At 43.0% G+C, this 17,531-nt stretch overlaps 1 protein-coding gene across 6 annotated transcripts in view; it reads left to right on the forward strand.

Moving 5' to 3' along the window:
* MCTP2 (multiple C2 and transmembrane domain containing 2) overlaps window positions 1-17,531 on the forward strand; it is a 273,414-nt gene that overhangs the window by 155,709 nt on the left and 100,174 nt on the right. For all 6 annotated transcript variants that reach the window (XM_073568759.1, XM_073568762.1, XM_073568763.1 and 3 more), the window contains 4 exons: window positions 3,053-3,217; window positions 5,741-5,871; window positions 7,468-7,654; window positions 7,776-7,869. In XM_073568759.1, coding sequence (XP_073424860.1) covers window positions 3,053-3,217; window positions 5,741-5,871; window positions 7,468-7,654; window positions 7,776-7,869 — 577 coding nt within the window. The remainder of the gene's footprint in view (window positions 1-3,052; window positions 3,218-5,740; window positions 5,872-7,467; window positions 7,655-7,775; window positions 7,870-17,531) is intronic.

The raw sequence follows: 17,531 nt of genomic DNA on the forward strand, positions 1-17,531 counted from the left end.
ATCAGTCACATAGAGAGAAAACAGCGGATTCAAATGTGAACAGCCATTAAAAATAAATGTTAGAAGTGGATATTCTTTTGGCTTTTACGTTCTCATATTTTTATTCTAATGAGTTTTTACCCAAGTAAATAAATGGACCTTACAGCTGTCAATACTCAGTCATGTCAGTCTATAGAACGCTCTCCTCTAAGAAACTAGGCGGCAATCCTCATCATAATGGCTAACACATGCACTTACTTGTCCAATCTTCTGCCATACACGTCTGTCCGATTCCCATCCAACATGCTGTATAAGTAGAACGACAATCTGAATGTAAGGCTCCTCACTATTGTTTCCATTTCTCATAGAGGAGTGGCTGCCTAGGTGCTGTCACTCTATGGACATATGCTGCAGATATGGGTACATTTAACCTCAATATTTTGCCTTTTTTTTTTTTTTTTTGTAATATTTTAATTTTTAGAGCCATTGACTTTTGTTCTTGTAATTATAAGAAGTCCTAGAGCTGGAATTCTTATACATGTATCTACCCCAGGAATAAAATGTTTACGGGATAACTCCTCTGCGACATGTATGGAAGAATCTTTCGTCTGCACATCTTTTAGGGTACGTTCCCACGGTCATTAAACGCTGTGGGTTGGACGCTGCGTACATCCGCAGAGTCCAACCCACAGCGGCCAGATGTTACAGCATAGTGGAAGGGATTTCATGAAATCCCATCTCCACTATGCCGTCCTGAGACGCCTCTGGCTTCCCTGCATAAACAGACATGCGGCGCGTCTTTCCAGACCACAGCATGTCTATTTATTTTTATTGCACTGGTGATAAATATCACCAGTGCATTGTATAGGACGCTGTGATTCCGCATGGTTCAATGAACACATGCGGAATCACCTGCGTTCAAAAGCCGGCAGCGCTTTAGACAGAGTGGACAAGTACTGCATCCAAAGCGCTGCCGGTTACTGACCGTGGGAACATACCCTAATGTCATAAAAAAAAGTTATGAGTACAGCTCAAGAAATATTCCATAAGGAAATATTGTACTCCTTCCTCATACCACGCACTAATACTTAAAGTACGTGAAAGAAAGCTCTATATTTAATATAAAAGCTGCCAGAGGGGTCTGGACTAGTGATGAGCGAACGTGCTTGGATAAGGTGCTAACAGAGTGGCTGCGTCGTGCTAAATAAACAAAAAAGCGTCTCCGCATGTCTTGCAGCTGTGCAACAGCCGCAACACATAGAGGGAATAACTCTTTGTTAGACAGCCGCAACACATGCTGGAATTGCTTAACAGCCCTCGAGACATGCTGCTGCGCGGACTCTAACATATTTTTCGAGCACGCCAAAGAGACCTGGTTAGCGCCCGAACATAACACCTTATCAGAGCACGGTTGCTCATCACTAGTCTGCACATATCGACCACAACACATGTTGAAAAGAGGCCTAAGAAGTGACCTATTTGGTACAGATGTATGATGGAGCCCAGGCGACTCACATAGAACTTTTTATCCTGTCAAGTTATTTTCACTTGAAAACCTCTTTAATGTATATCTACAGGATAGACGATAAGTTATTGATTGAAGGTTCGACCGCAGGGTTTGCCCCTGATCAGCAGAATGATGAACTTTTTATCGCCACGAGAATGGCGCGGCAGTGCACATGCTTGGCTGCCACTTTATTCATGCCCCTTGGGGCTTCCCAGCGTTGCGTCTGGCTTTTTACAGCCGGCCCATAGTCAACATGCCTAACTGGCTGACCATTCCCAGCAGTTAGACACTCCCCGATCAACAAGTTCTCACCTATCCAATGGATGGGTGATTTATTTTCAGCAGAGCACCCTTTAATTCTAGAATGCCTAGTACTTTCTATATCATGCTTCATAATTTTAATCCAGTGACCGCAATAATTGCACGGTGCATGTGATTTTGGTAGTAGAAGCGTTGCGTACGCACTGTAAACTCAAATCAATAAAATAGGTCAGATATGTTTCTCTTTTGGACGAAAGCAGTAATAGGGAAAAGGAAAAAAAAAAAATATAGCATGGAAAGCATCACTTCAAACATGACTGCGTTAAACGCTGAAATGTTCAAAGTACGACAGAGAAAGATAAAGCCTTTGATGGGAAGTGGATGTTTCCCAGGGACATTAGAAGCAGTAATCCAGATGTTCTGGTGTAATGCAATGAGTGTCCATGGATAAATGGCGAGCGCGGCCAAGTACAGCCTGCTGTAGGCCCTACCTCTCCAGTCCCATGCTGTTCTGCCATATGGAAGTAATCTCCAGTCTCTTTTAATAGCCAGCACTAGATTCCATTTTCACAAAGCTCGCACAGCTAAGTGAAGCTGCTTTATGGACAAGTTAGATAGAAGCACTTCCAAGATAAACACCGAGCTAGAAATTAGGACATACCAAGCCGCAAAATTATTTTAGGACATATTTCATAGACGAGCTGCCATTTCCCTGCAGCAGCTGCCAGACTGTAGGATGCAGCTTTGATCCCGGTCGCATTAGAGCGTATACACGGAGAGGACAATCTGGAGAAAAGGGGCACATTTTGCGTAATTGCAAATAATACTGTAGCATGATCTCCTGGTGTCCATAACTGAGTTTATAATACTCATTCACTGGTTACACCAAATATTACCTACTGGATAATTTCTACCAAATTTGATAAGGTGAAAGCTGAATTGTAAAAGTTGAGCTGCTTTATTACAGCAGGGAGGATTTACTTCTGCGTAGACCTGAAGTGTGTCGGATGAGAATGATTGGGGATCCTTGCATTTGCATTAACTCTTAGTTTGTGAACATTAGATGTCATGATGTGTAATATAAACCAAGGCTCGTGTTTGGGAGGATACAGCAGAGACTGGAGCCTAGAGCATTAGGTTGGACTGGTAGACTGCAGAATATGTTGACTTGGTCTAGTGGTGCATTACGTTGATGCTTGCTGTGTTATGTTCTGTTGGTGCTGAAGTACATGTTGCCACACGCGGCCAATCATTCATAATTGCTCATGGTTCTAATTTGGTTTTGTAATACATTTGTTCCAATAGACGACATCTATGCAGTCCCTGCAGCTATCGGAGTCCCTGAGAAAGAACCAGCTTTGGAATGGGACTGTCAGCATTACATTACTGGAGGGGATTGATCTCCCCGATGGCTGTGCCTTTGATACCTTTGTAAGGTTTAAGCTTGGGGATCAGAAGTACAGAAGTCAGGTAAGTCTTGGAGCTGTACTGTCTGTCCTCCCACAGACAATTTCTACTTGGCCAAATCTGGTTTCTTACGACATATCATGGTGTGGAGAAAATGTAATTGAGACTTTATTGTAATAACCTCAAAAGAACAAAAGCATATGTAGGAATTTAGGGGTTCATTACTATTAGGACAGTACTTTGGTACTGCCCTTGTTAGGGCAGGAGTCACTCACATGGGGCACGGCAGGGGATAATAGGGACAGAGTATTCCCTTCCTCTTCCTCCAGAGAGTGGTCCTGTGTTATAGATATCTACAGGATACAGGTGGGATCTCAAATAATAATAATAATAATAATTATAAGTGTATGTATGTCTGGGTGTATCACCAACCAATCACGAAGCATCTTTCATAATTACCAGAGCTGTTCAAAAGAAGTTGAGCTGTGATTGGTTGCTATGGGCAACATTTTTCCTTGCAACCAATCACTAAACATCTCTCATTTTACCAGAGCTGGTTAAAAGTAGCTGAGCTGTGATTGGTTGCTATGAGCAAGATTTCCCACTTGACAACACCTCAGCAGACACTGGCATGGTGGGAGAAATCTGAGTCTACATTTGTGCTCGAAACGCGTACAGAGACCTGGAGAATATCCCCATGCGGTGAACTTTGTTGCCGTTACTTGATCACAAGCAGCCATGAATGTATTTTAAACATGATACAATAAAAATCCTGGATTTTAAATTTCTGGAGCCTGGACCTTTTCTTCCTTTTCTTGGAGAAATCTAGCATCCCTGGCAACATAAGCTCCCAGCCATTGTCTGCCCCCAGACAGGAGCACAGAGCACCTGACAGAAATGAATCCCCCCTCCCTGCCCATATCCCCATCACACATCCTCCATCCCGTAAGCACATCTTCCCTCTTAAAGGGATTATTTTTATGGAAGTCAGAGCAAATCCATCCAGCTCTTTGGTTTTGACCCCAGGCCTCTCTTAAAGGGATCCCCGCTATGGAAGTTAGGACCATTCCACTCAGCTCTGTGGTTCTGACCCCAGGGTCTCTTAAAGGGATCTCCTGTATGGAAGGTAGGGCAAATCCCTCAATGCTCTGATTCTGACCTCAGGGTTCTATTAAAGGGATCATTGGTATGCAAGTCACGGCAAATCCACTCAGCGCTCTGGTTCTGATCCCAGTCTCCTATTAAATGGATCCCCCGGTATGGAAGTGAGGTCAAATCCACTCTGCGCTCTGGTTCTGACCCCAGGCCTCTCTTAAAGGGATCCCCGGTATGGAAGTTAAGACCGTTCCACTAAGCGCTTTGGTTCTGACTCCAGGCTGACTGGATGATGTGGGATATTAGGGGTAGTAGTCCGGTAGCTCTGGCTGATGTGATGATGTGGGATATTAGGGGACGTACTCCAGTGGCCCTGGCTGACGGGATGATGTGGGATATTAGGGGTAGTAGTCTGGTGGCTCTGGCTGACGTGACGATGTGGGATATTTGGGGTAGTAGTCCGGTAGCTCTGGCTGACGAAATGATGTGGGATATTAGGGGTAGTGGTCCGGTGGCTCTGGCTGACAGGACGATGTGGGATATTGGGGGTAGTAGTCCGGTAGCTCTGGCTGACCACCTGGAACCTCAGCTGACCTGGTTAACTCCGTTGTGCCCGGATCTGGGTGTAGGAATCCATCCATACAAATGTGAACAACGACAAAGCTAAGTCCAGAAATAACGTGAGCAATCCAGGATGCTGTTAAAAATTTTTTTCTTTTTATTCATAAATCCATTAAAATGCAATGGTCCAAGGACTTTGCTTTGTCGTTGTGTGTGTATGTGTATATATATATATATGTGTGTGTGTGTATATGTATATATATATATATATATATATATATATATATATATATATATATATATATATATATATATATATATATATATAATACACTGTAGTTGGTTACTATGCCCTGGCAGCGCCAGGCTCTTCAGGTGGTGGTAGTAGCAGTAGTAAATTTATTTCTATAGCTCCCACAAATTCCACAACACTTTACATTATAGAGGGGACTTGTACAGACAATAGACATTATAGCATAGCAATAACCACATAGATCAAAACAGATACCAAAAGGAAATGAGGTCCCTGCTCGCAAGCTTACAATCTAGAAGGGATCTCTCCATTTTTGTCTCCACTGTCGTCGTGGACACTTTTCTGTATAATGTTTGTCATACGTATTATCTGCTTTTAGACCATTTTTTTGTGATTTAAGTATTTTTAATACATCTTGGTAAAAGTTACGGTAAGTTCTATGGTTCCCAAGCTTCGTACCCACCCATTGTAATAGCATCACCCTCATGTGCTAGGTGTAGGCGCCACATGTGGACACGTTATTGGCCAGTTTGGTTGCAAACGGTTAATACAGACACCTTTTCTTAAATGCTTTTTATACAAGAGTCTAAGTCTTCTGATTACGGTATGTTGTAGCCAGTCTTGTTGTTGTCAGCTACATTCCAGTCTTTCTTAAATATCGCTACCTTGTTTTATAGACCACATGCAAAAGTACAAATCCACAGTGGAGAGAACGCTTTGATTTTCATTACTTCTCTGACAAGATGGGGGTATTGGACATTGAAGTGTGGGGGAAAGATAGCCGCAAACATGACGAACTGTTGGGATTGTAAGTATTTGACGCAGTTTATGTACAGTGATATACATTTATTAAGCCTTGTTAAAAAATTAATAAAATTAAAAATTCTTGTAATACACTTTTTAACCTGCCACTTAAAAGATGCAGTCCTATATGAGGGCAGAGTGCTATAGAATGATTTGACTAAAACGATGTATCGGGTTATGGTGTGTAGTTTTTTTTTGCAAAAAATATTCAATTTAGTAATCTATAATTCTAGCTCTTTTCTGATCCTGGACTTTTGTCCAGTGGATAGTTCTACTTGAAGGGGTATTCCCACCTCCAAGATCGTATCCCAATATGTAATAGGTGTAATAATAGCAAATACTTGCAATTAGAAATATAGTTCTTCCAATAAGCTATATTGCTTACCCCATGTGCAGGGCATTGCAGTAGCTTGGGTATCTATTGTTATGACCACTTATATAGTGACAGTTAGTGGTTAGTGGTCGTAACTGTGGAAATCTAATGCCCGACTCATTGGATTAACGACATGGCTTATCGGTGGAACTATACTACCTTTCTAATTGGAGGTACAGTGGGTACCGAAAATATTCAAGCTTATTTGGGTCTTGAAAAGTTGTTGCATTTTTCCTTGGAAGGGGAACAATTACAAATAAAAAGCTCAGACCTATCTATAGGCAGCTGGCAGCTGAGCACAGATGACATTTTGGGGTAAATTCAGTAGAACTTGTGACTCATCAACCAAATCCATGATCATTATGGCTTCAGTCCAGTGGGCGGCAGTCCTACTTAGTGATTGACATCCTTCTCTGTTTAACTGTACATACAAAAAGGTTCAACCAATAAAGTTATTCCCACCTCCAAGATCCTATCCCAGTATGAAGTAGGTGTGGTAATATTCGCAAATACAGTGGATGCGGAAAATATTCAGACCCCTTTTACATTTTTCACTTTCTTGCCGATTTTGTGAAACGTGTCAGGAGGAATAGCGCTGCCCAGTGCTGTAGCGTACTGATCTGCCTTGAGCTATCTCCATTATTCACCACTGTATACATTTTTACGTTTTTCATTTGTGAAAATCTTCTCTGCAATAAGAAGTCAAGTCTATAAATTATACAGTCACCACTGGTATTAGACATGAGAAAATTCTTAAATTGGCTCAGATAGCGAACACATGTGCCTTTGGTGAATTAGAAACTAACTTTTTAGTGTACAAATTTAGCCAGTGGCCAGAATGTACATGATGACTTACCAGGTATGAGGATTTAAGAGACCAGTGATCCTAATGGCAGTGCGGTCGGTTCATTACCAGAGATGCTAGGATGTAGTATACTGCTACTTTTGTAGAATATTGAAGTCTGTGCGTCATTCCGCAGACTTGTAGCCCTTGTTCTGTCTGCCACTGAAAAACAATTTGGCACTTGGTAAAAGCTTGCTGTCACGCTAGATCTTTCATAGATCACCCATTCTCCTATTTATGTCAGTGCTTGCATGTTCTTTATCATAAGATACCAAGATGAATGGATGGTAATTTATGATGATCCATTAGGTACATTATGGAGTGTGATGTAGTGCACTGTGTGGCCATTTGTATGTTAAATCTGACAAAGTCCTTTTATTTAGGTGTAAAGTGGATATTGCAGGGCTGCCCATTGAGCACATTAATCGCCTGGAAGTGCCTCTGGAAAGTAACCACGGCTCCATACACCTGATGGTTGTGCTTACACCATGCTTAGGAGTCTCCATCTCTGACCTCTGTGTGTGTCCGCTGGCAGACCCAGGGGAAAGGGAGCAAATGCAAGAGAGATATGTAAGTAAATAGCCTTGTACATGTGAAAAGGATCTCCATTATATTCTACAAGAGAAATATTAGACTGACAGCTATACATTGACTATAATGCTGATGGAATTGTATTTCTTTGCTTCCTTAGTGCCTAAAAAATTCTTTTAAAAACTTGAAAGATATTGGCTTCCTTCAAGTTAAGGTATTGAAAGCAGAAGACGTCCTTGCTGCTGACTTTTCAGGTTGGTCAATCCTCTCTATCCTCAAAAAGACCTCCTAAAGTTTTCATATAGCTGCCATTTTCTGTTATCTATCTGATGTTATTGTCCTGGACGATGCTGCAGTGTGTTTTTGGACCTTCTTGTTTCTGTTGGCTAAGCGTTTGGCTGCTTCAGGCACCCAAAACTGCTACTGCCTCAGTGTTTGGTTTTATAAATGCCACAAAACCACAAGAAAAGGAAGAAGGTTTTAGGGACTAATTAATTATAGATTTAATAATCCTCTCTTATTATATGGATTACTAGAATTCTAGCCGTCCCTCTTCCACTGCCTGATATCTGCGTGCAGAAAAGTTCGTCTAAGTGGCAGCTTGGGCTTGATATTGCGATCTGCACAGGGGCTGTATCTTTTGGCTATTGTGAACTCTACCTAAGGCCAAAGATGGCTGCTGTAATTGGGGCACAGCACACCCAAAAACTATGGCTGTAATTGCTTGCTTACCAAGCCATCGCTTGATTTTTCATGGAAAAAGTTCTGTCCACAAAATTGTGCTGTTCCTGACTAAAATCCATAGGTTTGTCAAGCAATTTAAGCGCTGCTTTTCCCTGGCAGCATATACAGTGGCTCAGTTGTTGGCACCGTTACTTTTAGAATACCAAGGGATAAAAAGACAAAATCTGCAAGGAGTTTGTATGTTCTTCCCGTGTTTGTGTGTTTCCTTCAGGTTCTCTGGTTTTCTCCCAAACTCCAAATACATACTTATAGTTTAGATTGTGAGCTCTAACAAGGACTGTGACAATTGTCTAATATTATATAAGAATGCATTGTAAATGTATAAATGCCATAAGGCCGGATTTAGACTGTGTTTCATGGTCTGTGTTTTTATTTAAATGCCAGTTCAGATAAGGAAACCTGTGTCAGGTCCTTGCGGCTACGTTTTGTGTGTAGCGAGATAGATAAGAAAGAGGAGTAACTGTAAGGCCGGTTTCACATTTGCGCTTCAGGGCGCAGCGACGGCCTGCGCACGGCCGCCACTAAGCCCCACCCCCTGCTGCGCCTCCACCGGTAGCTCCACCTCCCGGTGCATGACGCTGCATGCGTCCCCTATCTTTATCACTGAGGATGCAGACCGTGCACAGTATACATTTGGCGGCGCCTGCGTCCTTTTGACGGTGCGCCGAGCGCAACCAAATTGCAACAGGTTGCGTTTGGCGCTGGTCGGCGCACCGTCAAAAGGACGCAGGCGCCGCCAAACGCATACTGCGCACGGCCTGCGTCCTTAGTGATAAAGATAGGGGACGCATGACGGATGCGGCGTCATGCGCCGGGAGGCGGAGCTACCGGAGGAGGCGCAGCAGGGGGCGGGGCTTAGCAGCGGCCGTGCGCAGGCCGTCGCTGCACCCTGAAGCGCAAATGTGAAACCGGCCTAAGCGAACACCACCATCTACTAGACCAATCAAAGTGAAAGAAAAAGAGAGATAAAAAAATTTGTGTTAACAGGAACCAAAGTGTGCTGGGAGGTTTGCAGGGGAGGTGACTTAAGCTGCTGGTCCTGATCAGGTGACATACAGGAAGGACTTCCTGAATATAAAAGACCTGGCCAGGCTGAGAAGGGCAGTTCGTGCCAGAACCTCCTCCAGGGCAGGTTGTATGCTTGCAAGGTGGGCTTGCAGCCACCATCGGCACTGAAGAGTCCAAGAGCGATCAGATGCATGAGAAGGCCTAAGTTGTAAGGAAGATCCGTGCCTCGCTCCAGTGGAAGGCCGTGTTCAGAGCCAAGCCATGCTGCGGCCACGTTACTGGGACATGCTTGGAGAGCAAGACAGGCAGGACATTGTGTGTCAGTGGACGAGATTCGTACGTCTCCAGTCGAGACGTGGGCTCCAGGCTATGCTGGTCAAGTAATGAAGACCAGAGCAATGCCGGTCAAGACTCAGAACCCAGACAATGCCAGTTAAGAGTCGAGGACTATCCCCTCCCTCACTTTACCAAATCGAGGAGACACTTGTCGGCGCTCAAGCACCTAAGATACTGTGGTGTAGTTACCACAGTGTCCATTATGGGGCGCTATGTGGGTGTCCCTGGACGGGCGTATAGGCATATCCAGTGTGGTAATAGGTGTAGGATGCTAAATGACCATTATGTATCTCAAGGTGGGTGGCCTTGGGATGAAGGCTTGGTTATGTGTTGATCAGCAGAGGTACTGCTGAGGTTTCTGGTACAATGTGTCATGGAAGCCTTCAGGTGACTGGTGAGATGGGTTTGACCAGTCACCTACAAACCCACCCAGGGGCGGGTGTCAAACGCCCATAGTAAAGCCTATGTGTGAATGGTTGTAGGACCTGCGATGAGGTCATAGCCATGTGATCCGGTGAGTGTGGCTACGGACCATATAAGGTGACCAGGGTAGGTCACATGAGAGAATGCCTGGACCCGATTGGTCCGTATGCAAGGTCTCGTGAGACCGACGTGCTGGAAGATGGGGCTGCCTTCCTGAGAGCACGTGTGGACGCTGTGTCTAATGGCGACATGTGTCTGACAGTTCCCTGGAGGGAACAGACGCCTGCAGTGTGAAGCAGCTAAGAGGTAACCCAGACATGGGGAGAGTAACTGAGAGACTGTATAGCCTGTTGACTAGATAAAGCACAGCCTGTGTGACCAGAGGGCTAAGGGGAGCAGAGCTCCACTGTTAAGATACCCTGTTGTCTGCTGTAAGACTGTTGCTTGCTGCTTTGGTTTATGATGCCTAATAAACCACATGGACTATGTTGATGCTTTTATGAAAAACCCGTGCCAGACCTGGTTATTTGGCTGCAGAGTGAGTATCCCCAACCTGAATAACGAGCGCTACCTTACTATACCCTGAAGAATAAAAGACCGGAGACTCTCATTTCAGCTGTTGAACAGAGGACGTGCGTGAGCAGGGCTGTTGCTTTCAGCACAGACCCACGGTATCGGGTGTAGGTAGGGGAGGCTGCAGATGAGACCAGGCCTGACTGACTATAAAGTGCCTCAGAAAGTGTTATTAGACTTTGTCTAGAAAGCTGCAAGGGTGCCCTAGAGACTGTTCCTGCTAAATATAGCGTTTGCCCTCCTCCCCGGTTAGACCAATGTTGGGCTGTAGACCCCGAGCTAATCTCGAGGACATATCTCTCCTAATGTACTAACCAGTATATTATTGCCTGTTGCTTCTAAATGATTCTGTGAAAATTGTTCTTGTGCATTTATCTGTGATAATCTTTCCCGCATTTAACCCTGTTAAGTAGAAGTAGATTGTTGATCCCGTCTTTTGTCTCCGCTGTTGCATTCAGATTACCTGCATTACATTGGCATAGTGGCCTTTACACAGACTACGCAGTTTGAACCTGTCCTAACTTAGAATGCTCTGAATAATTGTGGCTACTCCTGATTATTTGTGGCACATAGTCCTTTCATTAAATGTTGTCAGATTTTGCATACTTGGCTAACGTTACCCCTAGCAGAGTTCAATTACGGAGTCCAGTCTTCTATGTCTTATTAGGATTTTGTGCCACTAACCTGGCAACCCATTTTAAATATGATTACAAATTGCTGCAATCATGCTGGTCTACAAAATAATGGCACTCTTCCAAGGACCATAGCAGTGCTTCCAGTTTGTCTCTGATGCCGCGTTATGGCAGCAAATCACGGGGCAGATTATGAATTTCATGGTGTGATGAGTATGGAAAAGACAGTGGGCTGTGATTTCTTTTAGACTTAGCAATGTTTCACTTGTTCCATTAGAAGGCATGGGTTAATTTTATTTGACGCGTTATTTTGCTGCCCATGACACTGCGTGGATTAATTGGAAGACTTTTCAGGAATATTTAGTGAATGGCTGTAAGAGCATCCTTATTTCATTTGTAGAATTTGAATCGATCGCCGTCCTGCCACCGGCAGAACATGAGCAAGTTGGATTTGAACCACGGTATAGAGCGTCTGATGCTGGAGATAATCGTTTTGTCAATGCGAAATGACTTTTCTGCCTCATTGACTAGTTTTTATACATGTGCATGTTATTTGCACAGATTGCATTTGTTCACTGACCAAAAACAGTGTTCGGAAAATAAAATTGCAGGGTGAAATTGTCTTTTTCTGTTTTGTATTTTTAGGTTTTTTATTTTGTCTTGCCATAATCTACTTTTGTATTTTGATGGTAAGCATGGTTAACTCTTTAACAACCTAAGAAAGCAAAATAAATTCTATTTATGTAAAATATAATTTTTTTTCATATTTTTTTTTTTTTTTCCTGAATGATTGATTGCATTTTGGGGTGCAGGGTATGATTAGTGCCAGGCAAAAAGGCTTGAGCCATTTGGGGTACTTTCTGCCAGTGCAATCTTATTGCCACTCTTTCTTATGATCAATGGGTCCCTCTTGGAATTTAATTACATTTATAGTTGACACGTGACTGCACTTTAAAAAGGTCTTCCCAAAATTGTAAGTTACTTCCAAATTGTCTGATGTCTAACTTCTGGGAAGTTAAAATACTTGCTAAAATAGACACACAAAAGTTTTACCAACTCTTTCAGACCCATTTCACTGATGGATTCTTAGTTGCCTAGTTGCTTAGTTTTGGGGGAAAATGGAGATGCTCTTAACAGGAGTGTCGCGGCAGCAGTAGTCGGCAATTCTGCCAGCTCTGGGCTGGCAAAAGGGGGTGTTCAGCGGTCTGACACTGCAGGGCGATGATCCAACTCCCATCCCAGGCTGGTTCGGCTAATTCAGCGGTATGTGGGCTCCAACGGCATTTTGTGAAATCCCGGTGCCCTTGCACTTTAATGCAGTGCGATCGCTGTAGTGTGATGGCTGCTGGTGGCGGAGCATGTGCAGATTGAGATCTCTGCAACGAGAGCTCGAGAGATGAGATCTGGGTGCCGAGATCTCATTCTGCTTATGTACCGCCTCTGGCGGCCATTTTCCCAGAGGCCACCGCAATGCATGTGCAGGGGCTCCGTGCGTTAAGAAAATGTCGGCGGAGCCTCCGCACCGCTGAACCAGCCGCACCAGCATGGTGCCAGATCATTGCCAGACCATGGAACACCTCCTGTGACCCCCGCTCCACCAGCGCTCCTGATCACCTTCCCGGGAAGCTGTAAGATGAACTCCCATTTGACGCATTAATTTTTAACTCTATTTTCCTTCTGAAAATTTGGGTTTTGTCTTATGGTCCGAAACATACAGTAAATGTTCATTTTTTTTCCTTCCACATTCCATGAATTCCTGAGAAGCACCTGAAGGGTTGTTAAACATTTTGGATGTGGTTCTGAACACCTTGAGGTGTGCAGTTTTTAGAATGGCGTCACTTTATTTTCTGTCATATAGGCCCCTCAGTCACTTCTAATGTGATGTGGTCCCTAAACTTTATTATTTTTTGAAAGGAGAAATCATTGGTTTACTTTTAACCCTTCTAACTTCCGAAGAAAAGTATATTTCAAGAATTGTGCAAATGTAACGTAAACAAATGGAAAATGTTAGTTATTAACTATTTTTTTGTGACATATCTCTGATTTAAGGGCAGTAAAATTAAGTTTGAAAATTGCTAAATTTTTCATTTTCACCATATTTTCGATATTTTTTACAAGTAAATGCAAGTCCTATCAAACAAATTTTACCACTATCATGTGAAGTACAATATGCCTCGAGAAAACTGTCTCGAATCCGTGTGATCTGTTAAGCGTTCCAGAGTTATTGCCACATGAAGTGACAGTAGTCCGAATTGAAAAATTTGTCGTGGTCAGGAAAGTGAAAACGGGCTTCTGGGTGTAGAGGTTAAACATCCGTGTGCTACCCATATAAAAAAACCCCTATCTGACCCCCTTAGACTTATCTTTGGGGTCATCTGAAGGCAATTGTCTATGCTGTGAAGATAAGAGATGTGCAGCATCTGACACAATGGATACTGGAAGCCTGTGCTAGCATTTCTTCTGCGGTGTTGCTATCAGTGTGTCAAGAGTGGGAGAAGAGGGTTGCGTTGACAATCCAACACAATGGGTAGCACTTTGAACACATTTTGTAAGTGGTCATAAACTTGTAAATAACTCATGAAAGAATAAGGATACATTAAATCACATGACCCTCTTCCCATTGGAAAAATAAAGTTGCTTCCAAAATGGCCAGCTTCAAAATGGCCGCCATGGTCATTACTCATCTTGAAAAGTTTCCTCCCTCCCATATACTAATGTGGCACGAACAGGAAGTTGATATCACCAACCATTCCCATTTATTTAGGTGTATCCATATAAATGGGACCACCCTGTAGATTCTGGATCAGACTGGCCCATTTTATAAGTAAAAAAAAAAATAAAAAATTTCATATGGGTTACTGTTCATATGCCATGTGTTTTTCACAGATACTTTGCAATTATAAAGATAGTTAACTGGATTTGACCTTTTATTAAATTATGTAAAAAATTAATGCTACACAAATGTACGATTAACATGTTAAATGCCACTATTCTGACGGTGACATTTACACATCGCTTCATGGAGGTTAAGTATCCTATTTGATTATGTGTTTAATTTATAGTTGATTTTTTTTTTTTTTTTTTTTACAGGCAACAGATACCTTTTTAACTGTTTTGATTTAAACGGCAGACCCGGATACGGCTATCCTTTTAGAAATACAATATGTGCATCCTGTGGACAAACTTTTTGACTCCCATATGAAATGGGAGATTTATGACTTCCATTTTGATCCCGTCTCCATAGGATTTCAGTACATGGTGATTCAGGGAGATGTAATTTGGGGCAGTGGACGCATCCGTGTAACATATGAAAATCTTTTTCATCTTTAGTTGCACTCTAAAAGTTAGTCACTTAATGCCTCTTAGAGGAACGTTTATAGAAGTGGTTATATCGGCTGTGGTTCAAGACAAAGGTTTTACGCAGCCACGAAGGTTGCAAATATCCCATTTCCAAGTAAAGTGTATGAAGACGAAGGAAGCAGGGTCGTCTGTGAGTGTGTGTTGATGGGATCAATAAAGTGCATTCAGTATCTTTAAACTCTGCCTTGAAAACAAATGACCGTAAAAAGATTTTTTTTTTAACCCAGAATCGTCGAGCGCAAACTATCGGTTTCCATAACTTTTCATCACTAACCATAGTTTAGCAATTTGGAGAAAGCCACTAGTGCAACATATGTAGAAATAAAAAATCAATGTAGCTGTTGCGAGTTGGGGCCATAAACCTAAAAGGCCGTATTCCTGTCAAGATAATGGTTTTTTGCTGATAAAGTCTTTTTCCTGATGGCTGGTAAACTTTATGGATTACCAGTGTAACTTTCGGAGGAAATAACACTACTAAAGCATGGCAGTCATGACAAACTGTGCCCAGACCTTGATTGCTGCTTGTTCGGTTAACTGCTTCAGTGACTTCTTGGATGAATTTTCAGCGCTAAGGTTATAAGTCCTGGAGAATGGATGCCCTCATAAGCCAAACTGCATTTTCATTGTAGGCCTGTTCATTGGGATTCTTGTGCTTCTACTTTACATGTTCAGAAAATCTTTAGCAAAGTTATCACACAGCAAGAAAATAAGCAAGCGGGCATGCAGTTGTCTTTCTTTTTATCTGTCATTCCCATTCTGTGCGTTTTTTTTTTTCTTGCATAGCGTACAGCTAGTTTCCAAGGAGCTTGTCCACCAGAGCCTGGCCAAGGATGTGTGGGAGTTACATTCTGGGCGAAGGAGTCAACTCCAGAGATCCCAGTCACCTCTCTTCAGTCCATTGATTTCTTTTGGGCACTTGGCTGCTATCCTACCTCCACCTCAGGGGGAAAAAAATTTTGTCGCAAATTTATAATACTTTTCTGCCAAAGTAGCTGTCTGTTTTCATTGATACCGTTTTGGCTTACAGAAGTCGTTTCAGTCACTTTTTATTGTATTTATTTTTTTAGTTATGTGTGGTGACACAATAATCTGTCCACATTTTTCCCCATTACAGTTTACTAATCAGATTAAATTTTAAATTTTGATAGTTTTGATTTTTATTAGCGTGGTGATGCCAAATATTTAATTCAATTTAAAAGGGGAGACGAGAATGTGGTTTGAAGTCTTTTTTAACCGCTTCCCGACCGCCCACAGTAGATAAACGTTGGCGCTTGCTGGGCTTTGTGCAGCGCCGACGTTTATCTACTGTCGGCGGTTTTGTGCCCCCTGGGACCCCCACATACCTTACAACGCGGGGATCCCGGTGCACAATGCATGCTGGGACCCCCGACGTCATCGAGACCTGATTGGTTCAGGTCCTGATGACGTCAGCGTCACAGCAGCCAATGGGAGCGATCGCTGGGAAAGCTGCTTGTTTCCCGGCGATCTCCCTCATTGTAACGCGGCTTCTCCCTCTGATCTCACTGACAGATGATCAGAGGTGAAGCGTTACTGTGTGACTAGATTGCTGCCTGGCACAGCTGATCGCTGCCTGGTACAGCTGTGCCAGGCAGCGATCTTGTCACACAGTAACGCTGCTTCTCCTCTGATCATCTGTCATTGTGAGATCAGAGGAGAAGTCACGTTACAGTGTGCCAGGCAGCGATCTAGTCACATAGTAACGCTGCTTCTCCTCTGATCATCTGTCAGTGTGAGATCAGAGGAGAAGTGGCGTTACTATGAGTCAGATCGCAGCGCAGCGATCTTGTCACAAAAATAAAAAAAAAAGTAAAGAAAAAAAAAAAGAAAAAAGCAGGTACACAGGCTAGGGTTAGGGCTAGGGTTAGGGCTAGGGCTGGGATTAAGGTTATGGGTGTGTTGGTGTTAGGTTTGTGGTTAGGGTTATGGTTAGGGGTGTGTTGGGGTTAGGGTTGGAATTAGAATTGGGGGTTTCCACTGTTTAGGTACATCAGGGGCTCTGTAAATGCAATATGACGCCCGCAGACCATTCCATCAAAGTCTGCATTTCAGAACGTCACTACTTCCCTTCCGAGCCCCAACGTGTGTCCATACAGTAGTTTTCTCCCACATATGGGGTACCAGCGTACACAGGACAAATTGGACAACAACTCTTAGGGTCCAATTTCTCCTGTTACCCTTGTGAAAATAAAAATTGGGGGCTAAAAGATCATTTTTGTGGAAAAAAAATGATTTTTTTATTTTCACGCCTCTACATTATAAACTTTACTGAAACACTTGCGGGTTCAAAGTGCTCACCACACATCTAGATAAGTTCCTTGGGGGGTCTAGTTTCCAAAATGGGGTCACTTGTGGGGGATTTCCACTGTTTAGGTACATCAGGGGCTCTGCAAACGCACATGACACCCGCAGACCATTCCATCAAAGTCGGCATTTCAGAACGTCACTACTTCCCTTCCAAGCCCCACCGTGTGCCCAAACAGTAGATTTCTTCCACATATGGGGTATCAGCGTACTCAGGACAAATTGGACAACAACTTTTGGGGTCCAATTTCTCCTGTTGCCCTTGTGAAAATAAAAATTGGGGGCTAAAAGGTCATTTTGTGGAAAAAAAAAAATGATTTTTTATTTTCATGGCTCTACGTTATAAACTTCTGTGAAGCACTTGGGGGTTCAAAGTGTTCACAACACATCTAGATAAGTTCTTTAAGGGGTCTAGTTTCCAAAATGGGGTCACTTGTGGGGGGTTTCCACTGTTTAGGTACATCAGGGGCTCTCCAAATGCGACATGGCATCCGATCTCAATTCCTGCCAATTCTGCA

This window comes from Dendrobates tinctorius, unplaced genomic scaffold, assembly GCF_039654945.1.
Source record: "Dendrobates tinctorius isolate UK_male_01 unplaced genomic scaffold, ASM3965494v1 ptg000022l, whole genome shotgun sequence".
Lineage (NCBI taxonomy): Eukaryota > Metazoa > Chordata > Amphibia > Anura > Dendrobatidae > Dendrobates > Dendrobates tinctorius.